The sequence below is a fragment of the Perca flavescens genome, chromosome 11 (assembly GCF_004354835.1).
Source record: "Perca flavescens isolate YP-PL-M2 chromosome 11, PFLA_1.0, whole genome shotgun sequence".
NCBI lineage: Eukaryota > Metazoa > Chordata > Actinopteri > Perciformes > Percidae > Perca > Perca flavescens.
The window spans coordinates 7921485-7946325 of NC_041341.1; the positions used below are offsets into that span (position 1 = coordinate 7921485).

The 24841-nt window shown below is 41.8% G+C and overlaps 1 protein-coding gene across 1 annotated transcript; it reads right to left on the reverse strand.

Moving 5' to 3' along the window:
- Positions 1-220: 220 nt before the first annotated feature.
- On the reverse strand, positions 221-24601 carry epsti1 (epithelial stromal interaction 1). The gene is made up of 10 exons (XM_028591257.1): positions 24305-24601; positions 22556-22614; positions 22366-22446; positions 21842-21915; positions 21519-21602; positions 14699-14772; positions 12169-12253; positions 5334-5398; positions 4887-5074; positions 221-789 (listed from the first exon to the last, which is right to left on the reverse strand). Exons 1-10 carry the CDS (start codon positions 24520-24522, stop codon positions 644-646), a joined length of 1074 nt encoding a protein of 357 aa, XP_028447058.1. The 5' UTR covers positions 24523-24601; the 3' UTR covers positions 221-643.
- Positions 24602-24841: the final 240 nt, after the last annotated feature.

Below are 24841 nucleotides of genomic sequence, written 5' to 3' on the forward strand. Positions count from 1 at the left end.
CAACAGCAGCTCTGTGCCCACTGCCCACCTGGAACACCCCCCCTCCCTCCCCCCACCCGTTTGATATAACACACTGATGACAGAGAAAGCTTTGACACGGTGTCTTCTAAAGCTACGGTTCATCGTATTGAACTGACATTTTTTTTGGGTTGTATCCTGAAGCATCCTGCTATAGATACATCACATGCGACTTTGATTATGAGACAAACAAAAAAGCGTATTGTATTTCTGCACACACTGATTTAATTAAGAGCCCCAAATATGATCTGAAGATTGTGAGTCATGGCGATGACCTTCAAGTAAACTGATGAAAACAAACATCAATTCAACTCCATGTCAGGGCGAAAATGACTCACGAGTGCACGCAAACAGATGCAAGACACCAATGATTTATAGCATAATCAAAAACAGATTACACAGAGCACATACCGCTCTGTAGGTGTGTATATATATATATATATATATATATAAAATGCAGCTGTGTAGTGGAGTCAGCATACATTCATCAAACACCAAAGGTATAAATTACTTCTATTCTGTATCATCATGAACACTGGTTATACATTATCACCTGGCCCAACTCCTTGAGTGTCAAACCCAATATTAAGTTAAATCCAGACCTTTCATTAAAGATAAATCAAACTTAATTCAGCGTGCAGTTGAGAAGCGTGTAGGCCTGATCATAATCTCCATTGCACTGGTCGAGGATGTCCTCTAGGAAGACTTTGCTGAAGTCTGGAAACCTGTTCATCAGTCTCATCAAGGCCCAGTCAAAGTCAGGCTCCGGCCCTGGAAAGCACACAGGAAAAAAAATTAAAAATATGTATTATTGTTCCCACCAGGCCGCTATTGAAAGAGGGTTCACTGATAGTCATTACATACAGTAAAGTGCAGAGTGTCATTCTCATGCACAACAGTCAGACGCATATTTTATTCTTGTCTTTTTGTGGGTGAGCAAGTACAATCTGTTTTGCACACAGGATCTGTGATGCTAGGCCTGTAATGGTCTACATTGATGACATTCCACTTCCGGGATTGCTCCGTTGCTGCCAGAAATTCCGACGGATATCCTTCTTTTTGCCCGGATGTCCGTTATCTTCTGCTTTCTCTGTGTTGGCGTTCTAAACTCGGGTGGGTTTGTGAGGACTATGGTTAACTGCTCCTCAGATCTCTGCAGGGTAAATCCAGACAACTAGCTAGACTATCTGTCCACGACTAAAACGTTTGAACGTAAACACGTTCCACCAAAACAAGTTCCTCCCAGAGGCTATTTTGTAAATTTGGTTTAAAGAAATGCCAGTTGAGGTGGTTCGGGCATCTGGTAAGGATGCCCCCTGGGCGCCTCCCTAGGGAGGTGTTCCAGGCACGTCCAGCTGGGAGGAGGCCTCGGGGAAGACCCAGGACTAGGTGGAGGGATTATATCTCCAACCTGGCCTGGGAACGCCTCGGGATCCCCAGTCGGAGCTGGTTAATGTTGCTCGGGAAAGGGAAGTTTGGGGCCCCCTGCTGGAGCTGCTCCCCCCGCGACCCGACCCCGGATAAGCGGACGAAGATGGATGGATGGATGGAGAAATGCCAATAAACCAGAGCATATGTCGCTCCTATCCCGGAATGCTGTGTGGACTAGCCAGACCAATGCTACATGTTTTTTTTTTTACATAATAGCAGTTTCTTTGTTTAACAGCAATTTATTTCTAACATTTGCTAAGGTCTTAAGGCGTGTGACTGGTAATTGTAGATTTTGTATAGATATGCCCTATTGTAATTATATAAGTGATTATTGGTCGGACTATATATTTTTATTATTAAAATTTATTTTTATAGTTGTTTGCACTTGACCATTATATAGGTCAAATAACAGTGATATGGCCAAAACATGTATCCTGGAATTCATTTTAAACTTTAATTTGTTTAAAAAAAGTAATACATGAATACATATTTTTATAAATTTGACCGAAAGAGACAGTTATATTGTTAATCGCAATTATTAGCTGAATGCAGCTATTGTTTGTACAGGGACGAAATTTCAATACCCACATCTTATGAAAAATGTTCACTTCACCTCGAAGGTTCATGACTATTTTACACTTCTTTTAGCCCACTTAGTTAGCTACATCACTGTAAATATATATTCCCATCAGGGTCCAAGAAAACATTACCACTTTACAGTTCTATGGCCCACAAAGTTAGCTAACTCACTTTTAATATTGTGGTCATTTTGTGTCTCAGTTTGTCAACCTGTTGGCGAGCTACTGGAACCCTGCTCTCGAGCTACTTGTTGGAGAACCCTGCTCTCTGCTCAGCTTATTTGGTGAAAAAAAAAAAATGCAGTAAAAGAAGAGCAAAACAAGTGGGAAATCTAAACTCTGCAGTCATTTCTTCCAGCCAGCTTGACAGTTCTTCTGTCTGACCACTATGGCATCTTGTTCCCTACAACTACCCAAGTGTCCAGGATCGGACTCCCTGCCACAGGCTGGTCCATTTCGAGGGACCTAGTTCAGAAGACGAGAGAAGCCGTCACATGACCAGGAAGGAGATTGACTCAGGCAGGTTAATGACGGAACGGAAAGATCTGATCAGCACGCTGGTAAAATATAGTCCGGGGCTGACGGATGCATCATGGACATGGATTGAGGATGTTGTGGGATTCCGACATGCAGAATTGTGCCCGCACTAGCAGTGCCCGGACTGAAGGTTTGAGATATTTTTGGGTATTTTAGTTTCAACCTCGGACTGGGGAAATCGCACTGCTGTGGCTGCTATTTGGATAGGCAGTTAGTCAGGATATAAGGTAGGGCAAGAGCCTTAATACCAGACAGAGGATGACAATAACATGACTTTTATACCTCTTTGACTTTTCAGCTACAGTAAATAAGCGCTGCAGTGCTACTGAATACCTGTACAGCTGTCTGTGGTCACCTAGTCTATATCTTCAACGTTTTAATTTCTGCGATTGTTCAGGTGCCGCCAGAAATTCCGCCAGATGTCCCTCATTTATGGCCGGATGTACGTCCCCTTCCTCTTTCTTTGTGTTGGCGTTCTAACCTCTGGTGGATTTGTGAGGACTATGGTTAACTGCTCCTCAGATCTCTGCAGGGTAAATCCAGACAGCTAGCTAGACTATCTGTCCTATCTGAGTTTTCTCGTGCACGACTAAAACAACTTTTGAATGTACACATGTTCCACCAAAACAAGTTCCTTCCCGAGGTTATTTGGCAGCGGCACCGTGGCTCCGTCTCTGTGTGGACTAGCCAGACCCTCCTCCGCAGCGCTGTGGAGGAAGGTCTGGCAATGCGAGGCTAGTAGTCACCCAATATCAGCTATCCCAGGCTGGCCTTTAACAGTCTGTTTCTTTAGCATAATATACTATGTGCATGAATTTAATTGTACTTTAACGTATCGGTTAGATCATTTAAGTTAAATTAAAATTGCAATAAAAAAAAAAAACTTCTATCAGACGTTAACTAGCTTTGCATTACCAACCAGACTTATCTCCACAGCGCTGGAGTGTATTCTGGCTACAACACCTATCTGTTCTGGGATATGGTAAAACGCAACTTAAAACTTTATCGTAACACGAATCAAGTTAGATCAACAATGAATCGATTAGCACAATTTCTGAGTTTGTTTAATGTTTATTTATTGTCATGTATCTGTGGGTGTTACTATGTTGCTCTTTAGGGGTGCGTGATTTAGATTCATACTTAAAATAAAATTTAATTTTGATGTATCAGTATTGAGGATCATTATTAATAATATAATAATACTGGGGCGACCTCTAGCTCACCCAGTAAAGTGTGCGCACCATGTAGGCTCACTCCTTTGCAGTGGCCCGGGTTTGAATCCAGCCTGCAGCCCTTTGCTGCGTGTCATCCCCTCTCCCCCATTTCCTGTCTACCCACTGCCACTATCTAATAAAGGGAAAAGCCCCAAGAAAGGAATCTGAAAAAAAATATATATATATATATATATATATATATATATATATATATATATATATATATATATATATATATATTTATATATATATAAAAAAAGCCCCATCAAACTGCAACCCACCTTTGAATCAAAATAAATCTTTCCTCTTATTTGTGAAATAAGCATGTGACCCGTTTCAACTCCACCCCTCAAAGAATCGGAATCGAAAGGAAGAATCGGAATTGGAATCAGAATCGTTAAAATCCAAATGATGCCCAACCCTAGTTGTGATTGGCAGGTATTCAGACATGTATGGCAACCAGCCAGGTACCAAACTCAGCGTTTCAATATCCAGGCCAATAAAAGAAGGGCGGGACTGCTCTCGTTCAGTCTAGTCTGGGTTCAGAGCGCCCCGGAGAATTTTTATTTCTCTGATTGACGGAATATTAATGACAAAGTGTGTTTTAATGTCAGGCTTTCATGCCATGTTCTAGCTGTGTCCTGTCTGCAAACACACACTCAAAACTTTTTTTTGATATATTGCTTAATCCACAAGCTGCATAAGTAAAGGTTTGTGCCCAGCAGAAGGAAAAATACTTTCTCACACACACACACACACACACACACACACACACACACACACACACACACACACACACACACACACACACACACACACACACACACACACACACACACACGCGCGCGCGCGCGCTTCCCACGAGCTACAAGTATCAGCAGGATTTGAGTGCCAGGAGCTACAGTATGACGATGTACCACGAATAACTTCCTGCCTTCATATTTGCAGCACGTAAAGCCTTTGATTTAACGCAGACTAAACACACAATCACGGTCCTTCTAAGAAAGGATGAAGTAGGCAACATTGTCACATTTCTGATTTAGGTTTGGTTAACCAGCGGTGAGCCAGACTAAAAAAAGGCGTGAGAAACAGTAGACTCTCAGCTCACCGGCTTCGTCTGTCCAGTCGTAGTAGCTCTGTTCTGGGTCTGGGTTCAGGTGAGCGATGGGGAGTTGGTTTCTAGGGGTGTCTTCTTCAGTGGACATAAAGGGACACTCTGCCTCCCGAACGCCTTCCTCCCTTGTCTCGCTCTCGCTGCCTCGACCCTGGAGTTTGTCCAGGAAGGCCGAGTTCACCCTGTCAAAATATAAAGGAAAAATGCGGTTCGCATAAAACTAACTTAATGCCGCACTTGACATGCTGGACATGCTTAATGTCAGTGAGCGGGATGTGTTTGACAGCTTTTTATACACACTAAAATATAGTGAGGTCAGTGAATGCACACTAAACATTCATCGACCTGAACAGTCTGTACTGGTTTTAATCAAAAGGATAAACAAAACAAACGATTAATCCTGTTGAGTCCATATCGATATACAGTATGTGTCGTACATACCTCCTGTGTTCCAGCTGTACGTCTCTCACACTTGTTGACACCTGTTTACTCTCCACAGCTTCACTCTGACAAAAATAAAAAAGATTATGAAGGAAAAGGTAGCTTACAAGGTAATGCTCATGGGAACTGTGACGGACATAAATAGTATCTTATCAATATAGACTGTAAAGTTAATTATCAGGGACTACAGTAACACTGCACGCCTGTTAAACAAGCTATTAGAGCTATAGCTTTTAAATGGAAAGTGCAGCCTAGGAGTAAGGTACATAGGTGCTCTTGGACAGTTGGGTTCTTGATCTGTACATGTGACTGGCGCTGACAATGAATTGTTATTTGGTTCCAAACAAATGTGAGTTCAACTGTCTGGGTAAAGTGTGGCTACATCTACATCTTCATTTTTAAGTTTTGAGACAAAAACGATCTCCGTCCACACAAAGAGTTTTAGACACTGGGCATGCGGGGCCGGTGTAAACAGGAAGCAGATTGTCTGATGTTACTCTGCGGTTGAAAATCATGGTTGTATAAGTTGAAAATACAGAAAATACTGTGGAGAAAGAACTGAAATGTATGTAAGCCTACCTAAGCGATAAGGCAAGGCAGCATTATTTGTAGAGCACATTTCAGCAACAGGGCAATTCAAAGTGCTTTAAGCCTGCGGCCTAACAGACCACTTTGGTCCAGACTGAAAATCTCAACAACAGTGTTGGGAGTAACGCCGTTTAAGTATAACGGCGTTATTTTTTCAGTAACGGAGTAATCTAATTAATTACTTTTCCCATCGTTGCAACGCCGTTATCATTACTGAGAATGTAAAGTGGCGCGTTACTACAATTTGGTTGAATGAAGCGCGAGCTGTCAGGCTTTGGCTACACACCAGCTGCCTGGAGAAAGTGTGGGGGGGTGAGGATGATGACACCGTTGCAAATGCTGATGATTGGCTGGGTGGGCGGATGCCCTGCTCGCGCTGTCTCACTCGTTCTCTTAATACATCCATAGTCTCACTGCACGCTCTGACTAGACAGCGACAACGGCGACGAGCCAGGGAAATTCAAAAGGTAGCGTTCTCGAACTGGAAGTACCGGCTCTAGTTCTCGCTCATTGAAATTAAAGGCGAGAATGTTTATGTAACATGCACGCTATGCCCAGGAAAAAATACTTGATCCACGTCTGCCTCAAGCAAGTCCAATCTTATGAAGCACCTCACATCAACACATGCTAACACGACACTTGTTGCTGCTGCTAAATAATGTCAGTTACTTTCCTGGGTAACTAATTACTTTTACAATGTGGTAACTCAATTACTTTTTGGGAGAAGTAATTTGTAACTGTAACTAATTACTTTTTTAAAGTAAGATGACCAACACTGCTCAACAACTATTGGATGGATTGTCATTCATTTTGGTGCCAATTTTCATGTTCCCCAGAGGATGAATCCTAATGACTTTGGTGATCCTCTGACTTTTCGTCTAGCGCCATCAGCAGGTTAGATGTTTTTATTTATCCAATACTTTAGCCTCAGCTGTACTTTGTGTTTGGTGTGTATAGCCAAATTAAACTGAGATGAATATTATACCTGCTAAACATCAAAATGTTAGCATTGTCGTTTTTAGCATATTAGCATTCTGATGGTCGCGTTTAGCTCAAAGCACCAAGTGCAGTCTCACAGACAGACTAGCGTGGCTGTAGACTAGTTTAGTTACTTATTCACCCAAGGTAGTTTCACTGAGAGCAATGCACTCTTTTTTTTTTTTAGGAATGCTGGGCTCCACAATCACACAGTTACACACATTACACCTTCAAACTGCCCAACACAACCTCAGCCTGATTTTTTTTATTAATTTTTTATTTTATTAGTTTATTTGTCAGGGACCATGCACAGTTCCTAGCCTCGTGAGACCGTCCTGATCTCGCGAGCTCCAGTTTTCTACTTGCAGATCAGTCTGGCATCTTGAGAAAGAGAAAATTTGGAGCCGTTCGCCAAACGACCGACCAATCAGTATTGGTTTTGAGGCGGGTTTAGGTGTGACACAACGAGAAGCGTCTATCACCAACATAGGTGGTGATAGACAGATGGTTTATCCAATCAGCTAACCAGTATTTTCAGACAGCGGTAGCCCTAATTCTGTTAGCCGCTCGCTAATGCTTTTTTCTCTTGGATCCTTCTTTTGGAATATGGAGCGGGAACCTGAAATGGTGTCTTTTATTCGTAAATTCTCGTTACACAAACGGCAAATGTCCTATACCGACATGTTGCTTGATTGCTGAGCTAACGAGCAATGCTTTGCCTGCAGCAGCAAGGGTATTTTTGCATCGGATTGGTTGATTTGGCCCGTTTATCACCAACATAGGTGGTGATAGACAGATGGTTTATCCAATCAGCTAACCAGTATTTTCGCCCCTTCCCAAAAGTTCTCCAACGGTAAGTTCCCAGATGGATATGCTGAGCAAATGCAAAGCAATCCATCTGGCGGAGTCAGGTTACACAGTTCCAGCCCTGTACCAGATGTGGTAAAGAGGGTATTAATTAAACATTTTTGTTAGACCTCATGGATTCATGCAATGCATTTGGGTGGACAACACTGAATGTTGTTTACATAAAAACTCCTCGGATTTGGAGATGCTGCACCGGAGTAGATAAGATCACTCTCTGATAATCAGTTTGGAAATTATTAAAACACAAAGCTAAGGAAAGCATATGTGCATGCAGGGAACTACAGAGAGCATTACTGCATTAGGGGTGTGCTCAAAATAGCAGCTATAAGCAGAGACGTGCAAAATATAAAAAAACATACTGACAAAAGTTTGTTTCCTGTCTAGTCTGTGATGTTTCTTGTCGCAGGAAAAAAAAAACTAAGAAGAGTTTTTTACGGAGCCCCTAAGGGGACACAACATCTTTTTTTCTGACGAGCACGCAAAAGTATCTCACGCTCACAAGAAACCAATCTAAGGCTAGCAAAATGATGCTAACAAAGTACTGCTAACGTTGATATTTCACATTCACAGCATGAAATCCGTTAATGGTTGCCTTATCATTAAGTTTGCTGATGATGCTATTGGGTACATTTTGTTGCGTTTTAAGGGAGATAAATCCCTCCTCCCGGCCGCTGTTCTGATTGCTTTCTGGTGCGCACCAGGAAGTATCTTGTGCGAACCAGAAAGAAAAGAAATTCCCATGTCCCTTTAGCTCCGTGTTTTTTTTTAACATGCTGTCAGTCAAAGAAGATTTAATTAACCCTGATTTAAGTCTATTTTAATTTACATATACATACATGTATAAACTGTTCACACACATCTTCCACATTTTCACTCCCTGTTTTCCTGTCCCAGGCGAGCCAGTTGGGCCAGGGATGTGCTTATTTAGGATGGCCTGAGAGGAGGAAGGAGCACACAGCCCACCTGTGTGAGCACTCTGTGCTCCCATCAAAGCTTAGCATAAAATCTCCCACACCCATCACACACACACACACACACACAAATAGAGGATATAGTGGGGAGATCAATCTGTCTTATGGAGCCATTGCAGAAAGAACAACAGATCCCAGGGTCCCAGCAGGAACCACATCAAGAAGTTTGACTTTTGCTGCTCTGCGGCCACAAGCTTTCATCTCCTAATCTGTGACGTCTATCTGAGAGAGAGCTTCAGCCTGGGAGAAGCTGGGGAGGAGAGGAGGAAATGAGAGAAAAAGTAAAGTGGAGGAAAGTAAAGAGACCAAAGGAAAGGAAAGGAAAGGAAAGGAAAGGAGGTAGGACGAGAGCAGACAAAAAAGGCAAGATGAGACAAGGGGAGAGGAGAAGACGTAAGAGGTGAGGGGACTCAACGAGAGGAGACAAAGCAAGTCGAGACAAAGTGAGATGGGAAGGCTGGAAGTGGTGAGTCTTTGTTGCTGTCTGTAACCTTGGTATTGTGTGTGTGTGTGTGTGTGTGTCAGTAAAAACCAGAGACTTCTTTATTACTGTAACTGACTGCTATCTGCTTCTTTCGACACCATAGTTTAACCCTAGGTCTCTGTGTGTGTCTCTCTCTCTCTCCCTCTCACCACCGACTTGCCCTGACGAAAGATTTGCATCAGGTCTTTGTGAGAAAAAGAGGGAGCGAGAGAGAAGAAAATGCACAAAAGCCCAGAAAAGAAAACACTGCCTCCGTCCGAGGGAGCTGCGTGTGCACTTTTAACAGTGTTGTCAGTCACCACATAATCCGCTCACGGCAGAATACAGCGTGTCCTCGGGCCCTTTCCTGCACCCTCTCCTCTTCTTTTCCGGTACGACATCACATCTGACTTTTCTGACAGACGCTGTCAACACTCTCCAATTAATGTATGTTCTCAGCTAAGTATAACTGTGATTTCAGGTTTACGGCAGGTATTGATTTTAAGATTTATAGCAGCAATTACCCCCCCCCCCCCACCCCCCGCCACACAAAAAAAGAGTGTTGATTAAGAGGAGAGTTATTTACAATGAGGGCAAGTGGTTGCCCCTGACTAATAAGACATGTCATTGGCTGTTGAAGAGTTTGGGTTTTCTCCAGGTACTTTCACTAGAGCAGGTTATTCCACCCTCTTCTGTCTTCTGCAGACTCCTCACAGTCATGTCATGTTGTGTCTCCGTGTCTACGTCTCAGCGTGAACTCTGGGAAGTCCCTTGAACTCCGCCTTCCCCTCAATTCCCTCCCAGGAAAACTAACAGGCGAGAGAGGAAGAGAGGCTGAGAAAAGAGAAAAAAAGGAAGCAGAGAAAACAAAAAAAAAATAAAAAAAAGAGAGTGAAAGGAGCAGACAGACAGACAGACAGACAAACAGACAGACAGACCGACAACTTCGAGAGGCGAGAGAGAGGAAAATCAGCGGCCTATTCCACCGTGTATTTACACTTCCCTTTACTCAACCGTGAGCTTGCTGTACTGCTGTGTGCCCCGGCTCTGACCAGGAGATAATTGCAGGGGGATCTGGCTCCTCACCCCACCCGGGCCTACTAGGGATACCGCTTAATACCCGCGCTGCCCCGGACGATGAAATCTCCGCACCCATGAGTGTTTATTCAGAAAACAGCTCACAAAGCCAGATCTATTGGTGTGAATTACCGCAGAGCTTCAGTCTCCGACCCCACAGCCACAGATATGAGACTCAACGCTGAACCCTGGGACCCATAGAGCAAGCATATGTGCATATACTAAAGCTACACGCGCACGCGCACACACACACACACACACACACACACACACACACACACACACACACACACACACACACACACACACACACACACACACACACACACACACACACACACACACACGCAGGTTGAGTCCAAAATTCGTTACTAACATGCTATTTAGTAGGCTAAAATAGTATGTGAGATTTTTTTTAGTCTGTCCGAAATCTTAGTATGAAACCAATTCATTGTGAATTGCATACTATTTCAGGTGAAATATTACAGTATGCGACCACTGGACACTTGCCGGCATAAGTATCCCACAATGCAATGCGGTAGAACCGACAACCTTCCTAACAAACAAACGGACCGCAATCAGGGCAGCTCTGTAACGTCGGAAACGCTTCAATTTACATTTCTACGTACTTAAAAACAGATTTTTTTTTGTCACCTGCGACTGTTGGTCTAGTAGCTTTTTCAGTAATTTCAGAATTATCTGGCGATGCCGCGCTAGAGCAGAGGTCGGCAGGATGTTACTATGGTTACGCGTCTCTAGCCGGCAAGGAGGCTCTCACGAAATGACGTTGAAAATTACAGCTTAGTGCATCTGAAAAGATACACACTTCTGTTTATTTCCACAAAAGTACGTTGAACTATAGCACAAAATGTGAGTATGTAGTGAGTATGCGATTGTTGGACGCAACCACACAATGCGTACATTGGGTTCAACATTGGAAGGGGTTGAGATCTCCACCTATCTAGTGTTTCCACATTAGGGTGGGACACAATATTACCCGGGGTGTCTGGTGGTTGTCCCCCAAGGGGGTGAGTTTCTCCTCGGAACGCGTAGCTCTTATGGCGCCATTTTAATGCTAACAAGCCATCACCTCCCGTTAGCATCCCATTGACTTCCATTCCTTTTGACGTCACTTTGACAGCAAAGAACTTTACATCTGAAGCGTTTAAAGACTCTGTTCATTGTTTAATTCTAAAGAAACACGACAATGTATAAAAGGCTCCATTACATTGTATCTCACGTTATGGCTCCGTGGCAGACATTTTTGTAAAAATAGGCTAACAATTGTGTCATAACTGCGCAATTTACTGTCGCACAGTAGAGAAATGACCGTACAGTACAGGAGAAGCTCGCAGGCAGTTTCGACTTACATGAGCTGTTTAGGTTTAATTACTAACGTTTACTAGCATGTTAGTTAGCAATAATTAGCCTGTGCTTATGTTATCTCCTTACATATACCTACGCTCTCTGTCTCTGTAAGACTGGGAATGATTGAGAATTCTCTTGGCACAGCTACCAGAAGACTTCCAACTTTCAGACACGTTGCTCACGTCACATCTACATCGGCAAGCTCAGTTAGCAGCTGTGCAGTAACGCTCAGCGCTCACCGGAAAAGTGCTTCTAATATCCTTCACTGGTCTCCGTCCAGAGCAACAGGATCTGTTGGTCCATTTTATATATGTCAATGTTGTCCCCCCAGGAAATTTTGAGCATCAAACGCTTTATTTCCTGCATTCTGGTGAATTTTTCTGCAACAATTTGTGTCCTATATGTAAATGTTATTAGTAATGTACGCCCCCTGTAAATTACGCCTATGCTGATGTATACCCGGCACGCAAACAAAACATGTGAAGTGCACACACACACACTCCCTTTGTGGCTGCTGGCTTACCCTAGATGACGTGAGTGTGGCACTGCTGGATGCCAGTGGACGTGGGGCCGTCCTCTCAAACCTCTGCAAAAAATTCTCAGTCCTCCTGCAATAAAATACACACATTACAATGTCTGTCTTGCAGTTACTGAAAGAAAAAAAAAAAAAAAAAAAAAGACAAACACAGAAACACACACTAATAATAAAAAAGGGATGAAGGAGTATTCATCTACTCCCACAGACACGCCCCAGGCCTGGGATGCCGACAGTACTGGAGTCCCGCAAGGTTGACCAAGTTTGTTTGTCCCTCCCTGACACCCGCCTGACTCTCTGTCTCCTTGGCCCCCAGTTCTAAATCTCTTCATTGTTTCTTCAGGTTCACACATTGGTCTGCTGTCTCCTGTTTTTGTTTCTCTTGTAAGGAAGCCAGAGATGCTACTTGACAAGCCGTTTCCCTCACAGCCGACCGTATATAATATTCCCACAACATCAAGTGGTCTGATGCAATGTCGGAGAAAAACACTGTGCAGACAAAAGACACTGTTAAGTCATTATTGTATATACATCCATTCAATATATTATCCAAAACCCCCTGACCACTTTTAAAGGGCACTCCACAGATTTTTATGTGTCAAAGTCGATTCACTAATCGTGGCGCGACTAATCGTTTAATGTCCTCTGAAGGAGCTTCATCAAATCTAACAAGAAGTACTCAAGTGACATCACACAGGCAACCCACATTAAGCTTTGTAACATATATACAGTAAAGTCATCTTACTGACTTTTTCTCTGGTGCCACCGGCAGGTTACATGTGGCTTTGAGTGACATTTTTTGAAGCTACCTAGCAGAATATAGGCAACCTATAGGCTGAATTGCACTCCCCTTATGTGATATCTCCTTGCTCCACGGTTGAACCGGAAGTTGTTCTGGCCCTCTTTCTTCTAGGCCGTCTCAAAGCTATTATTCCTGCCCCCGTGATGGAAGAAGGATCTCTGAGGAGCTATGGGCGAGGATACACGAGAGAGCAGCCTTGCCGGAAGCCGTGCAGCTGAAAGCCGTTGCTGACTCCGCCCATACAGCTGACGAATTCACATGACGCGTCAGAGGAAAAGGACCTCTAAATACACATTTCCTTGTTTTCCTCTCCCATGCTTCCTCGGTGGGAAGAACTAAAGCGTGATTTATAGTTTTGCGAAAGGCTCCACGCAGAGCTTTCGCCGTGGCCTACGCAAGCAGCCTAAAGTGTATACTTGTGCGTTGGTGTGTGCGTCGTATAATAGAGCGTCGAGAATAGCAGGGCCGGTGTGTGTGTGTGTGGTAGAGCGAGTGAGAGATCAACGGCGATTAGCTTTGGCGCGAGTAGCGACTCTAGAGTCCTAGTGAGAGAAACAAAGGGTCTCCCCTGTTCTTTCTGACCACGGTGGGAAATCTGCAGCAGGAAAAGTTAACCCTCTCCTTTATTTCATGTTGTTTATGGAGAAGGAGAACCAGGAAATGAGGAGGAAATGCACCTGCTACCATGCCACGGCCAACTACGTGCATCGCAGTAGCGACGTGTAGTTCCATTTTTTGAGAGGCGCACGTCAGGCTACGGCGTAAGGTCGGTATCTCCACGTGCCTACATACGTAGCCACGGCGCCGATTTAACGCAGAAGCATAAATCGTGCTTAAGACACGAGGCAGGGAAGCAAGTGAAGGAACCGTGGATGCAGTTTAAGGGAAGTGAGACAGCCCTTGTCACTTCCTGCATTACCGTAAATACCAGCCTAACCCACTCCTCGTGTCCCACTCTATCTTCATCTCTCCCTCCCAACCCGTTCTTTCTCTTTCTCCCTCTTCCTCTCTTCTACTGTATGTAGGATCCTGAGGTGTTTTGTCTTGTTGACGGTGTGGTCCATGCATCATTCAATAATTAATACTTATCGCAATACTTATCTGAAGGATTATTGCCACGAGTCACTATGCATAAAACTCTTATGTGGTGAACATCATACCTGCTAAACATCAGCATATTAGCATTGTCCTCGCGAGCATGTTAGCCTGCTGACGTTAGCATTTAGCTTTAGCTCAAAGCCCCTGTACAGGGCTGCGAGCATGGCTGTTCGTTCTGTCTCTTGCAAGTCACCCAACTTCATGGAGGTGCACAGCCCCTTCGATGATTGAGGACGATGTATTCTCAAGAAATCCTTTTTTTCTTTTTGTTATTAACAAAAACGGCTACTAAAGTTTGAATAGGTAAATGGGGGCAATCAGAGGTGAAGCTCATGGCGCCGGTCTTCATGCTTCCACTGGCGCAACTGATATGCTGTTTATCCTTTTTCTGCCAACAGAATGCAGCTTGCTAAATACTCCAGTGATCATCTTAGGTCTGCAGAGGATCAGAAATTGGGCGTCTACTTTGTTAAAGGTCTGCAGATTGTGTCATCTGATACTACATCTGTGACTAAGATCCATTGTAGAGCAAGAAAGAACACAACGCGGCGCAGAAAACAACACAATAACCACACAGTGACAGTAATGAGACCCAGGTTAACCTGATCCGGGGCTGACCTGGTGTGATCCTGCCTGAGTTGCTCCCTCCTCCTCTGCTCCTCCTGTCGCCTCTTCTCCTCCAGGCGCTCGGCCTGCAAACATCAAAGTAAGCCGTCACCGCAACACGCAACCGGATGCAAGTCGTTTCCAAGATGCAGTTACCACTACGGTAGTCTGGCTTTGCCAGACCCTCCTCCAAAGCGCGCTGCAGGAGGGTCTGGCTAGTCCACGCAGCATTCGGGGATGGGAGAAAGACATGCTCTGGTTTATTGGCATTTCTTTAAACCAATCACAATCGTATTGGGTGCTGCTAAGCACCAGAGAAAAGCCACAATGGCATCGGAAGGAACTTGTTTTGGTGGAACGTGTGTACGTTCAAAGGTTGTTTTAGTCGTGCAAGAGAAAACTCTGATTGGACAGATAGTCTAGCTAGCTGTCTGGATTTACCCTGCAGAGATCTGGAGGTTAGAATGCCAACACATAGGAAGACCAAGGCAACAGACATCCGGCCTAAATGAGTGAAATCCGGCGGATTTTCCGGTGGCAACTGAGCAATCCCGGAAGTGGAACGTCAAGGATATGCTAGACTACCACTACAGTTACACATTCAACGTAAATGCATATGGTATACTGTATATGGGCTGCAAAGTCTTAATAATGACATATTCTACATGAACATTGCTTGCGATGGAAATTGCGGCAGTCTGACGTGTAAAATATATTTAAAAATGTTAACATGCGACAAACATAACAATTGTAAAATGAAACAATTTCAAAAAATGTCCTTAAGAGACATGTCAAAAGATGTGTTTTTTTCCCATATTTATGTAAAATAATTTCATTATTTACAAGATTAGAAATCATCCTCTATTTTATACTGTCTGTGATGTTTTGTAAAATGATACATCCCATTTTCTCAATCCCATTATCCTTTGAAGAAATGGAAATCCCTTTTAAGTCCCCTGTAATTTCGGTGCATTTGCTGGATAGAAACAAAAGTCTTTGTCTCTGAATTATGTTCTCATTTTAGAGATAATATTCTGGCCCAGCTGACCTGAGCAGCCTGACCACGTGGGTCTGTTACAGAACGTATTTACGGTAAATCGGAGAGGCTGGCTGGGTCCAGGAGTAGGGATTAGCTCTAGTTTACTCCGTTTGTTTTGGTTTGAACACTTAATAATTTTCCACCCGACACTCATCTGCCCCTGCATCCCAAACTTTCCCAGACCAAAGCAGTTTAGGATGGAATCATGACCCACAGTTTTTTTTTTAATCCAGCGCCTTGTTAGATCACGTCTATAGAAAAAGAAGAGGCTGTTTTACGTTCATCTGTTAATTTCCTGTCTTACTAATACATTCCTATGTTCCAGGGGTATGTTTTTTTTAAATTTTTTTTTATTTTTTATTTTTAAGCGCGTTCTTAGATCACGTCTATGGACTTAGAACATGCTGTTTCACTTGAATCTGTTAATTTTCTGGATTCCCAACATATTCCTGTCTTCACTGTGGTCCTCTGTGGGCATTAATGAGCCTTCCACATGCAGGGGTGTCAGACTGGGGGGGGCTAGATGCTAGAATGAATAGCTGTGGATGCGGGGAGGGGGCCATAGTTCCTTTATTTAAAAAAGTGGACCTTTTTGCAGTTTTTCCCCATTTTTTTTATTTAATTATGACGTTGAAATACCTCATTTTGGTGACTTTTTATGCACTAATTTGTGCTGGATTAGCTTGTCTGTTGGTATCTTAATGAGCACGCTTTTTGATGCACTGACATTTTTTTTTTACTACAATTTTGTCAAATTGCTTACCGAGATCATGTGCCTGCTCTTGCAATTTCCTCGAATTATTGGCAGTCGTTATTTCAAAAGACACTTGTTTATTACAGCAACAAAAAACTAGTTCATAAAACTGACTTAAATGATGGGCCTTTGCCCCTCCCACCCCCTCTGTCTACGGGCCAGCATAGAGAATGCCTTTCCACAGGGCCCTACATTTTGTGCTACGCCTCTGTCCACATAGCAGTCCATTTAGCACTATTAGACCATAAGCAGGGCCAGACGTGGAGTAGAACATGTCTGAGAACACAGTGAGGAGCTGGAAACTTATGAGACCATTCCTTAATCAGCTGGTTGTCATTAGGGCTGCAACGACGAATCGATAAAATCGATAAAATTCGATTACTAAAAAAGTTGGCAACGAATTTAATCACGGAATTTCACGGTGATGAGTCAGCACCTAAAACGTAGACATGTTGGAGTCCTTGATGAGGAGGAAGGGAGTTCAACAGCAGGGTAAAGTCACTACACTATCCTCCTTCTGTTCCGTTCTGAAGGGAGGAACGTACCGTCCCTCCAGTAGCTCTTCTGGTGCTGCTGTTTACTCGTTATCCAGCTGACTAGCATGACAAGCTAGCGTTAGCTCGGTAATAACCGTAGTAAACCAGGGGTGGTATAGTTTGCAAGACTAAATTCACGGTTTTATTCACTCGCCTTTTTTGGCCCATCAATTTTTCAATCTGTTGTCATGTATATATTATGTGCTTGTCCCATATCCGTTATTGTTGACAAATATATTAGTGTGTGGTGTATAAATGAACTTAACTTGCTCTTACTACAATGATGGTAATAATTTAATGAATAAGTGTGTGTGTGTGTGTGTGTGTGTGTGTGTGTGTCTGTATCTGCTATTTTGGTTACTTACCTTTACACAACTATTAACTAAAACAACAAGTATGTATGTATTGAGTTGATGTAAATTAATGCTTTTTTTTTTTTTATCCGATTCATCAATTAATCGAAAAAATAATCGACAGATTAATCGATTATTAAAATAATCGTTAGTTGCAGCCCTAGTTGTCATGGCTTTAATACCGGGTGTGTGAGGGAAGACTGACACACACACACACACACACACACACACACACACACACACACACACACAGAAAGACCTGCTACAGCTCAGGTGGATGCTTGTCTCTGCTGACATCTAGAGGCGAGGAATGATATTGTTTCTCACTGAGGGAAAACAAACTGGAGCCATGCAGTGGAAGGGTGACACACCCCACTAGACTAGGGCTGCAACTAAACTAAACTTTTTTTTATTTCTTATTGTCGATTAATCTGTCGATCATTTTCTCGATTAATCAATTTGTTGTTTGGTCAAATAAATGTCAGAAAATGGATAAAAGTGTTGATCAGTGTTTCCCAAAAGCCCAAGAAGACTTCCTCAAATGTCTTGTTTTGTCCACAACTTAAAAGATATTCAGTTTTAGGGCTGCAACTAACAATTATTTTAATAATTGATTAATCTGTCGATTATTATTTTGATTAATCGATGAATCGGATAAAAAAAACAAAAAAGCATTAATTTACATCAACTCAATACATACATACTTGTTGTTTTAGTTAATAGTTGTGTAAATGTAAGTAACCCAAATAGCAGATACAGACAAGACAGACAGACAGACAGACAGACAGACACACACACACACACACACTTATTCATTAAATTATTACCATCATTGTAGTAAGAGCAAGTTAAGTTCATTTATACACCACACACTAATATATTTGTCAACAATAACGGATATGGGACAAGCACATAATATATACATGACAACAGATTGAAAAATTGATGGGCCAAAAAAGGCGAGTGAATAAAACCGTGAATTTAGTCTTGCAAACTATACCACCCCTGGTTTACTACGGTTATTACCGAGCTAACGCTAGCTTGTCATGCTAGTCAGCTGGATAACGAGTAAACAGCAGCACCAGAAGAGCTACTGGAGGGACGGTACGTTCCTCCCTTCAGACGGGAACAGAAGTAGGATAGTGTAGTGACTTTACCCTGCTGTTGAACTCCCTTCCTCCTCATCAAGGACTCCAACAGGTTTACGTTTTAGGTTCAGACTCATCACCGTGGTGCGCCCGTGCCATGCCGTGTCGCTTTTGCTTATCTTGCAATTAACACGTTTTTGATTTATTTAGTGTGAAATGCTCCCACACCTTGGATGACTTGGGTCGTACTGATTTCTCTGCCTCCGCCGAGTGTTTCAGAACAACACTACGGGTCTCTCCGGTCTCTCTCCGTATTTCCTCTACCCCCGCTCTGCTCTTTTTTCTTTTCTTTCTCTCCGCTCTGCGGCGCTCAACTCAATTTTTTTTTTTATCTCCGCGACTAGGTGGCGTAATAGTTTTGCGACACAACGAATCGATAATTAAATTCGTTGCCAACTTTTTAGTAATCGAATTTTATCGATTTTATCGATTCGTTGTTGCAGCCCTATTCAGTTCACTGTCACAGAGGAGAGAAGAAACGAGAACCTACTCACATTTAGAAGCTGGAATCAGAATTTGTTTCATAAAAAAATTACAAACTGATTCATCGATTAACAAAATAGTTTGTTTTGTCGATTCATTTAACTGTTGACAACTAATCGATTAATCTTTTCAGCTCTTTACCCCGCAGTGAAATGTTTTACATCTTCTTACCACTGCCAAAATGATCATAATTAATATCTACCCATTGAAAAATTAAAAAAATGTCTTCAAGATGGCATGAGTCACATATCTGTGTTTGCACCATGTTTCTGTATTTGGTTGCGTTTTCTATATTTTCGCATGCGTTTTCTTTGGTTTGGAGCTGCAAAGATTAATCAATTAATCGTTTAGTTGTCAGTAATTTTTCATGAATAAAGTAAAAATAACTTCTAGTTTCTTGTGACAGTAAACTGAATATCTTTGAGTTGTGGACAAAACAAGACATTTGAGGACGTCATCTAGGCCTGCACAATAAATCGTTATAAAATCTGATATGGTTCGCGATTTAATTTCTATTTCTTTTTTTTCCCTCTTTCAATTAATTTATTGAAAGCATTTGACATTGACATTGACATTTTAATTATGTAAATACATATTCAATTATTTAGTTCAGTGTGTTATATGTCACTAATTTTGGTAGCCTACTGTACCTAAATGGCCAGTATGTACTTTATTTTCTTTATTCATTGAAGCCTCTATGTTTACAGGCTTGTGGTGATGCGTAATGTGCTATAGGTAGCAAAATACTGCCAATTTGTTTTGTTTTGTCATGGTTCATGTGTGCAATAAACATTACACTTTGTGAGAAAAAAAATCGTGGCAGAGAATCGTGATATATATTCCAAGCTAAAAAAACTTGTGATTCATATTTTTCACCTAACGTCATCTTGGGCTTTGGGAAACACTAATCCACATTTTTCACCATTTTCTGACATTTTTGTAGCCCAAACAACTAATCCATTAATTGAGAAAAGTAATTGACGGATTAATCGACAACGAAACAATCGTTAGTTGTGTCCCTACCTCGGTTGCTGTGTATTCCATCAGCCTTCCTTAGAACGCTTATTATACTGTAGACTAGGGCTGCACAATTAATCGCAATTTTATCGAAATCGCAATATGGACTAGTGCAATATCCAAATTGCAGAGGGGCGCAATATTTGTTAAAGGTAAAATATGTGTCAAACCATTCTAAAATAAAGTATTGTGGTGCTGCAGAGATGTCCCGGCCTACAAATCCCATCCTACAGACTACAGAAAACATGTTAGTTTGGTACAGAACCTCGCAAAAATCACACTATAATCAGATTTAATTAGTCATTGAGAATAATGATACAAACATGATCATTCCCTTCAATATCGTGAATCTTATTGCAATCGTAATATCAGTCAAAATAATCCCAATTAGATATTTTCCTCATATCGTGCAGCCCTACTGTAGATAGTCTGTATCAACGCCGTTTCATTTTAGTCAGATGCCTTTTTCGGCCGGATGGCTGTTACCATCCTCTTTCTGTGTGTTGGTGTTCTAACCTCCGGCTGATTTGTGAGGACTATGATTAACTGCTCCTCAGATCTCTGCAGGGTAAATCCAGACAGCTAGCTAGACTATCTGTCCAATCTGAGTTTTCTGTTGCACGACTAAAACTACTTTTGAGCGTACACGTTGCACCAAAACAAGTTCCTTCCCGAGGCTATTTTGCAGAGGCACCGTCGCTCTGTCCGGTGCTTGGTGCAGGCCAAGAATATTTGTGATTGGTTTAAAGAAATGCCAATAAACCAGAGCACGTTTTTCTCCCATCCCAGAATGCTGTGTGGACTAGCCAGACCCTCCTCCGCAGCGCTGTGGAGCAATGTGAGACTATACTGTAGATGTCAAAAAGCTGGACCTGACTGGCTCTAATCTTTGTCCTTGCCACTTTGACAAGCTTGTTGAGTCAAACTCAGCCCTATTACAACTGAATTTAGACTCTTGCTCAAGCTTGTTATTTGCATTTCTGCACCCCTGCATTGTTTTGATTGGCAGATGCATTTTCTGGAGTTTGCAACCTTCCACAATTACAAATGAAGAGGCAGAGATATGACATTTTCTATTGAACTCACAGAACATAATGCAATGCAGCCACAAGACTATGCTATATTCTGAGTAAGTGGTGCAACTCTTTACTGGAAAAACACCAACTATTGCCACTGCTATTGCTCTTTCCACGTACTCCCACAACCCGTGGCTGAGTACAGTGCATTCCTGACAGGGAACTCTGGGGTTTGACAAAAAGCACTCTGGGAAATACAAAAAAATCCTGTTCTGACTGAAACACAAACAGATTATCATTTAGAAATAGCTCCCCAAAAGGTGTTTTATACGTAAAATGTGTTTTAATGGTTGATTTTCCTCATATTGTAATGATTTGTTTGTAAGTGAAATATAAATGGAAGGGGGTGGCAAGTGATTTAAGTCAAGAAAATTAGCTTTTGCTAAAAGGCCAAAGTACATATTTGTGTTTTAATTCCGGTCTCACCTTCTCCCTCTGTTCATCTTTCATCTTCTGGAACTCCTCCTCCTCTTCTTGTCGCTTCCTCTTGTCAAGCTCTTCTTTTTTCAGCTGGAAACAACACGTCACATTAAAAATAAATCTCTGTGATTCAGCCATCGCAGAGAGCAAAAAAACACAAGCTAACGCTCTGAAAAATTGTGTCTCAATACATCCTGTGCTTGTAATATTCATAGACCACACATGAGTGACTTAAAAAATAATATTTTATGTTCACTCTCTGACGTGCATATGAATTGAATGGATGAGCATGATGTTTTAGTTGCTTCGGTAAAAGTGCGATTTCATACCTTCTTCTGCAGTTTGGCGTGACGTAAGTCTGCCAGCTGCCTCTCCCTGGCTGCAGCCAACGTTGCATTACCACCTTTATAGATTAAACAGCATATTACACTATATCAGTAAGTAAGCATGTGCTTACTACTACCGTTTTTTTTCAACCTGGACCCTATTGTCCTATTTTTTGTGTGTAGGTGACTGATAGGAACAACAATCTTTGAAATGTCCTATGGGGCAAATGTGCATTGTCAATTTGGTCCACTAAAAGGGCTTTATTTAGCCACCGACAGGCTCAGATTATTATTCTAAGTGTCTGAAGAGAGAGTGAAGAGAGAGTGTCTACAGAGATAGACCTTTAAAACCTCTTTGCGACTTTTCTGTTTAAGCAGACATATTTTAGCCAACATATTTTCACATGTAAATCAGTAAACTATGTGTTTATTTCAAGCTTAATAACTTTTCCGGGGGAAACACTGATAATGTTCTACAAATAGTTCAAGATGATTTGCATCGGTTTTGGGTTTGCGTGTTGGTTTACCCAGCCTCTCGGTCACGTGCACAGGGGGAGGTCTGTTGGCCTCTCTCCATCTCTGAAGATTCTCCTCTTCCCTCTGGGCCACTACAGCAACACAAAGCTTCATTACTTGGGGAAGAAATGTCAACATTTAGTAGGCTATGAAGATCGATATAATATAATATAGGTAGGAGAGTTGAAAGCGGCAGCCTACTCATTTTCATGTTGTTTCGCCGAGACTCATTCGGCGGGATCACGGTGAATCCACCTGAGCTGAGACAATAAGGACGGAGACAGAAGAGCTCGTTAGTACTGTTTAACTCAAACGTGTCTGCAGCTCTGAATAGCAAAAAACTGCCAAAGGTTTGAGGCACAGCGGTGGAAGAAGTATTCAGATCCTTTACTTAAGTAAAAGTAGTAATACCACAACGGTTAAAAGTAAAAGTCCTGCATTGAAAATGTCTAAAGTAAAAGTATGTAAGTATCTTTAGGAAAATGTACTGAAAGTACTCAATGCAGAAATATTCTCATATTTTAGAAACTGGAACCAATCCAAACAGTTCTGTCAATCAACTAGTGTTTAATGGTCTACGCCGTTATATTGTTGGGTAGTCTAATTTATAATACAACTTCAGGTTTTATAAGCTATGTGTTTTGGGTGCAACAATCTTAATTTGTAAAGTAACTAGTAACTAAATCTGTCAGATGAATGTAGTGGAGTAAAAAGTACAATATTTCTCTCTGAAATGTAGCAGAGTAGAAGTAGAAAGTGGCACGAAAATAAAAGACTCAAGAACAAGTACCTCAACACTTGTACTTAAGTACAGTACTTGAGTAAATATACTTAGTTGGTCTGCGGAACTATTCATTTATTGTATTTTATTAATGAGCAATGATGTCTCTTTGTCATGTTACATCCTACGTGTGTGTGTGTGTGTGTGTGTGTTTTAAAGGAGGCTGACCCACTCAACACCCACTGTAAGCCAAATCTACCTTGGGGCCTTATTATTTGAATGTAGGCTATTTATTTCTTTATGATTATTTGTTTCAAGATAAAATACAATTCCACTGAATAAATACAAAGTACTGTGAGGGTGTGGTAGAAACCTTTAATGGTCTGTATAAAAACCACATCCCAACCACTGTAGACATACAAAATCCAAAATACAGATACATATTTCTCACCTGTGGTTTCCTCCCTAGCATGTTTGAATGTATGGATTCTTTCTCATTGTCGAAATGTGACATATTGTTTGAGACAATTTGTTTAATAAACGTATATATAGCTATACTGTATATATGAACAAAGTAATGAAAATCTTAGTATAATGCTGCCTTCAAGTGAGATGGGACTCTGAACTTAATATACTCAAGCAGCTGTTCTTTATCACCACAACTGGTGTGACTCAAGAAATAATAATAAATGTATTTTTTTTATTTTTGATGAAAGCCTTGTTTTTCTTTGAGCCATAATTAGAATTATTCACGTGTTTTCTTCTTTTTATTCGTACAACACAAAGCACACATACAGCACAAACAAACGTGGCTGTTTTTGTTAAAGAGTACGCCTTGTTGTTCGGCATATTTTGTGTTAAAACTAAAAACATTTGAACACTAAAAGGTAATTTCAATTACGTCTGTAGTCCTAGGTGACACAAGCAGCTGTGATTTCCGGGAAACAGTGAAGGCACCGTTTTCTTTCTCCCTAATCTCGTGAAACGAAAGTGAAAGTTAGCAGCGGCAGTAAATTCCAAAATAGACCCCCCCCCAAAAAAACAAACTGTGAGCAGAGTGAATGTTAGGCTGCTGGCTAGCTTTGACGGTCTTCAGAGTATCATTATAAAGTGTTAGTGTCAAAATATGGAGTCACATTTATTGTATTTTATATTATCAGCGACAGCTTCAGTAGCATCAGTAAACATAACTTGAACTTTTAGCTAGCTGTAGCCTAGAGACTACTTACTACTGTGGTTGCCTGTCCGTCGCTGGTGGGTTGCCGGTGCCTTCAGGTGTCGGGTCGCCTCCAGATGCTCCCGGTGTGTTGTCCTGGAAGTTGATACCTCTCCCAGCGTTCGGCTGTTGTTGTGTGGCTCTTTGGTTGCGATCAGGCTCCATTGTCCTGTATTGGTGAAGTCTGACTGAAACAGGTTGGGCTGTACAGTCCTGCTGTTCTAAGTGCATCAGGTGCTATGTAGCCTTATTTACTCCGCCGAATCCAGCAGAGTGGGAGTGTTTTAAAGCAACACCGCCATCTGCTGGTGGAACATGTGGAGAGCGATATTTTATTAAATGAATGGCCCAATCTGGAAATTTGTCGCAGGTATACGCAATATACCCACTAAGAGAGCTCCAGGATTTCCATATACCCACTTAAAAATGCGCAATGACACGTAACAACATATTTTCCATTATATGTTTAATATATTTTAAATTACCATCTCTGTTTTTCTTCTTCACATAGGCTAAATAAAGGTATTTCCACCGTAAATTGGTGCATTCA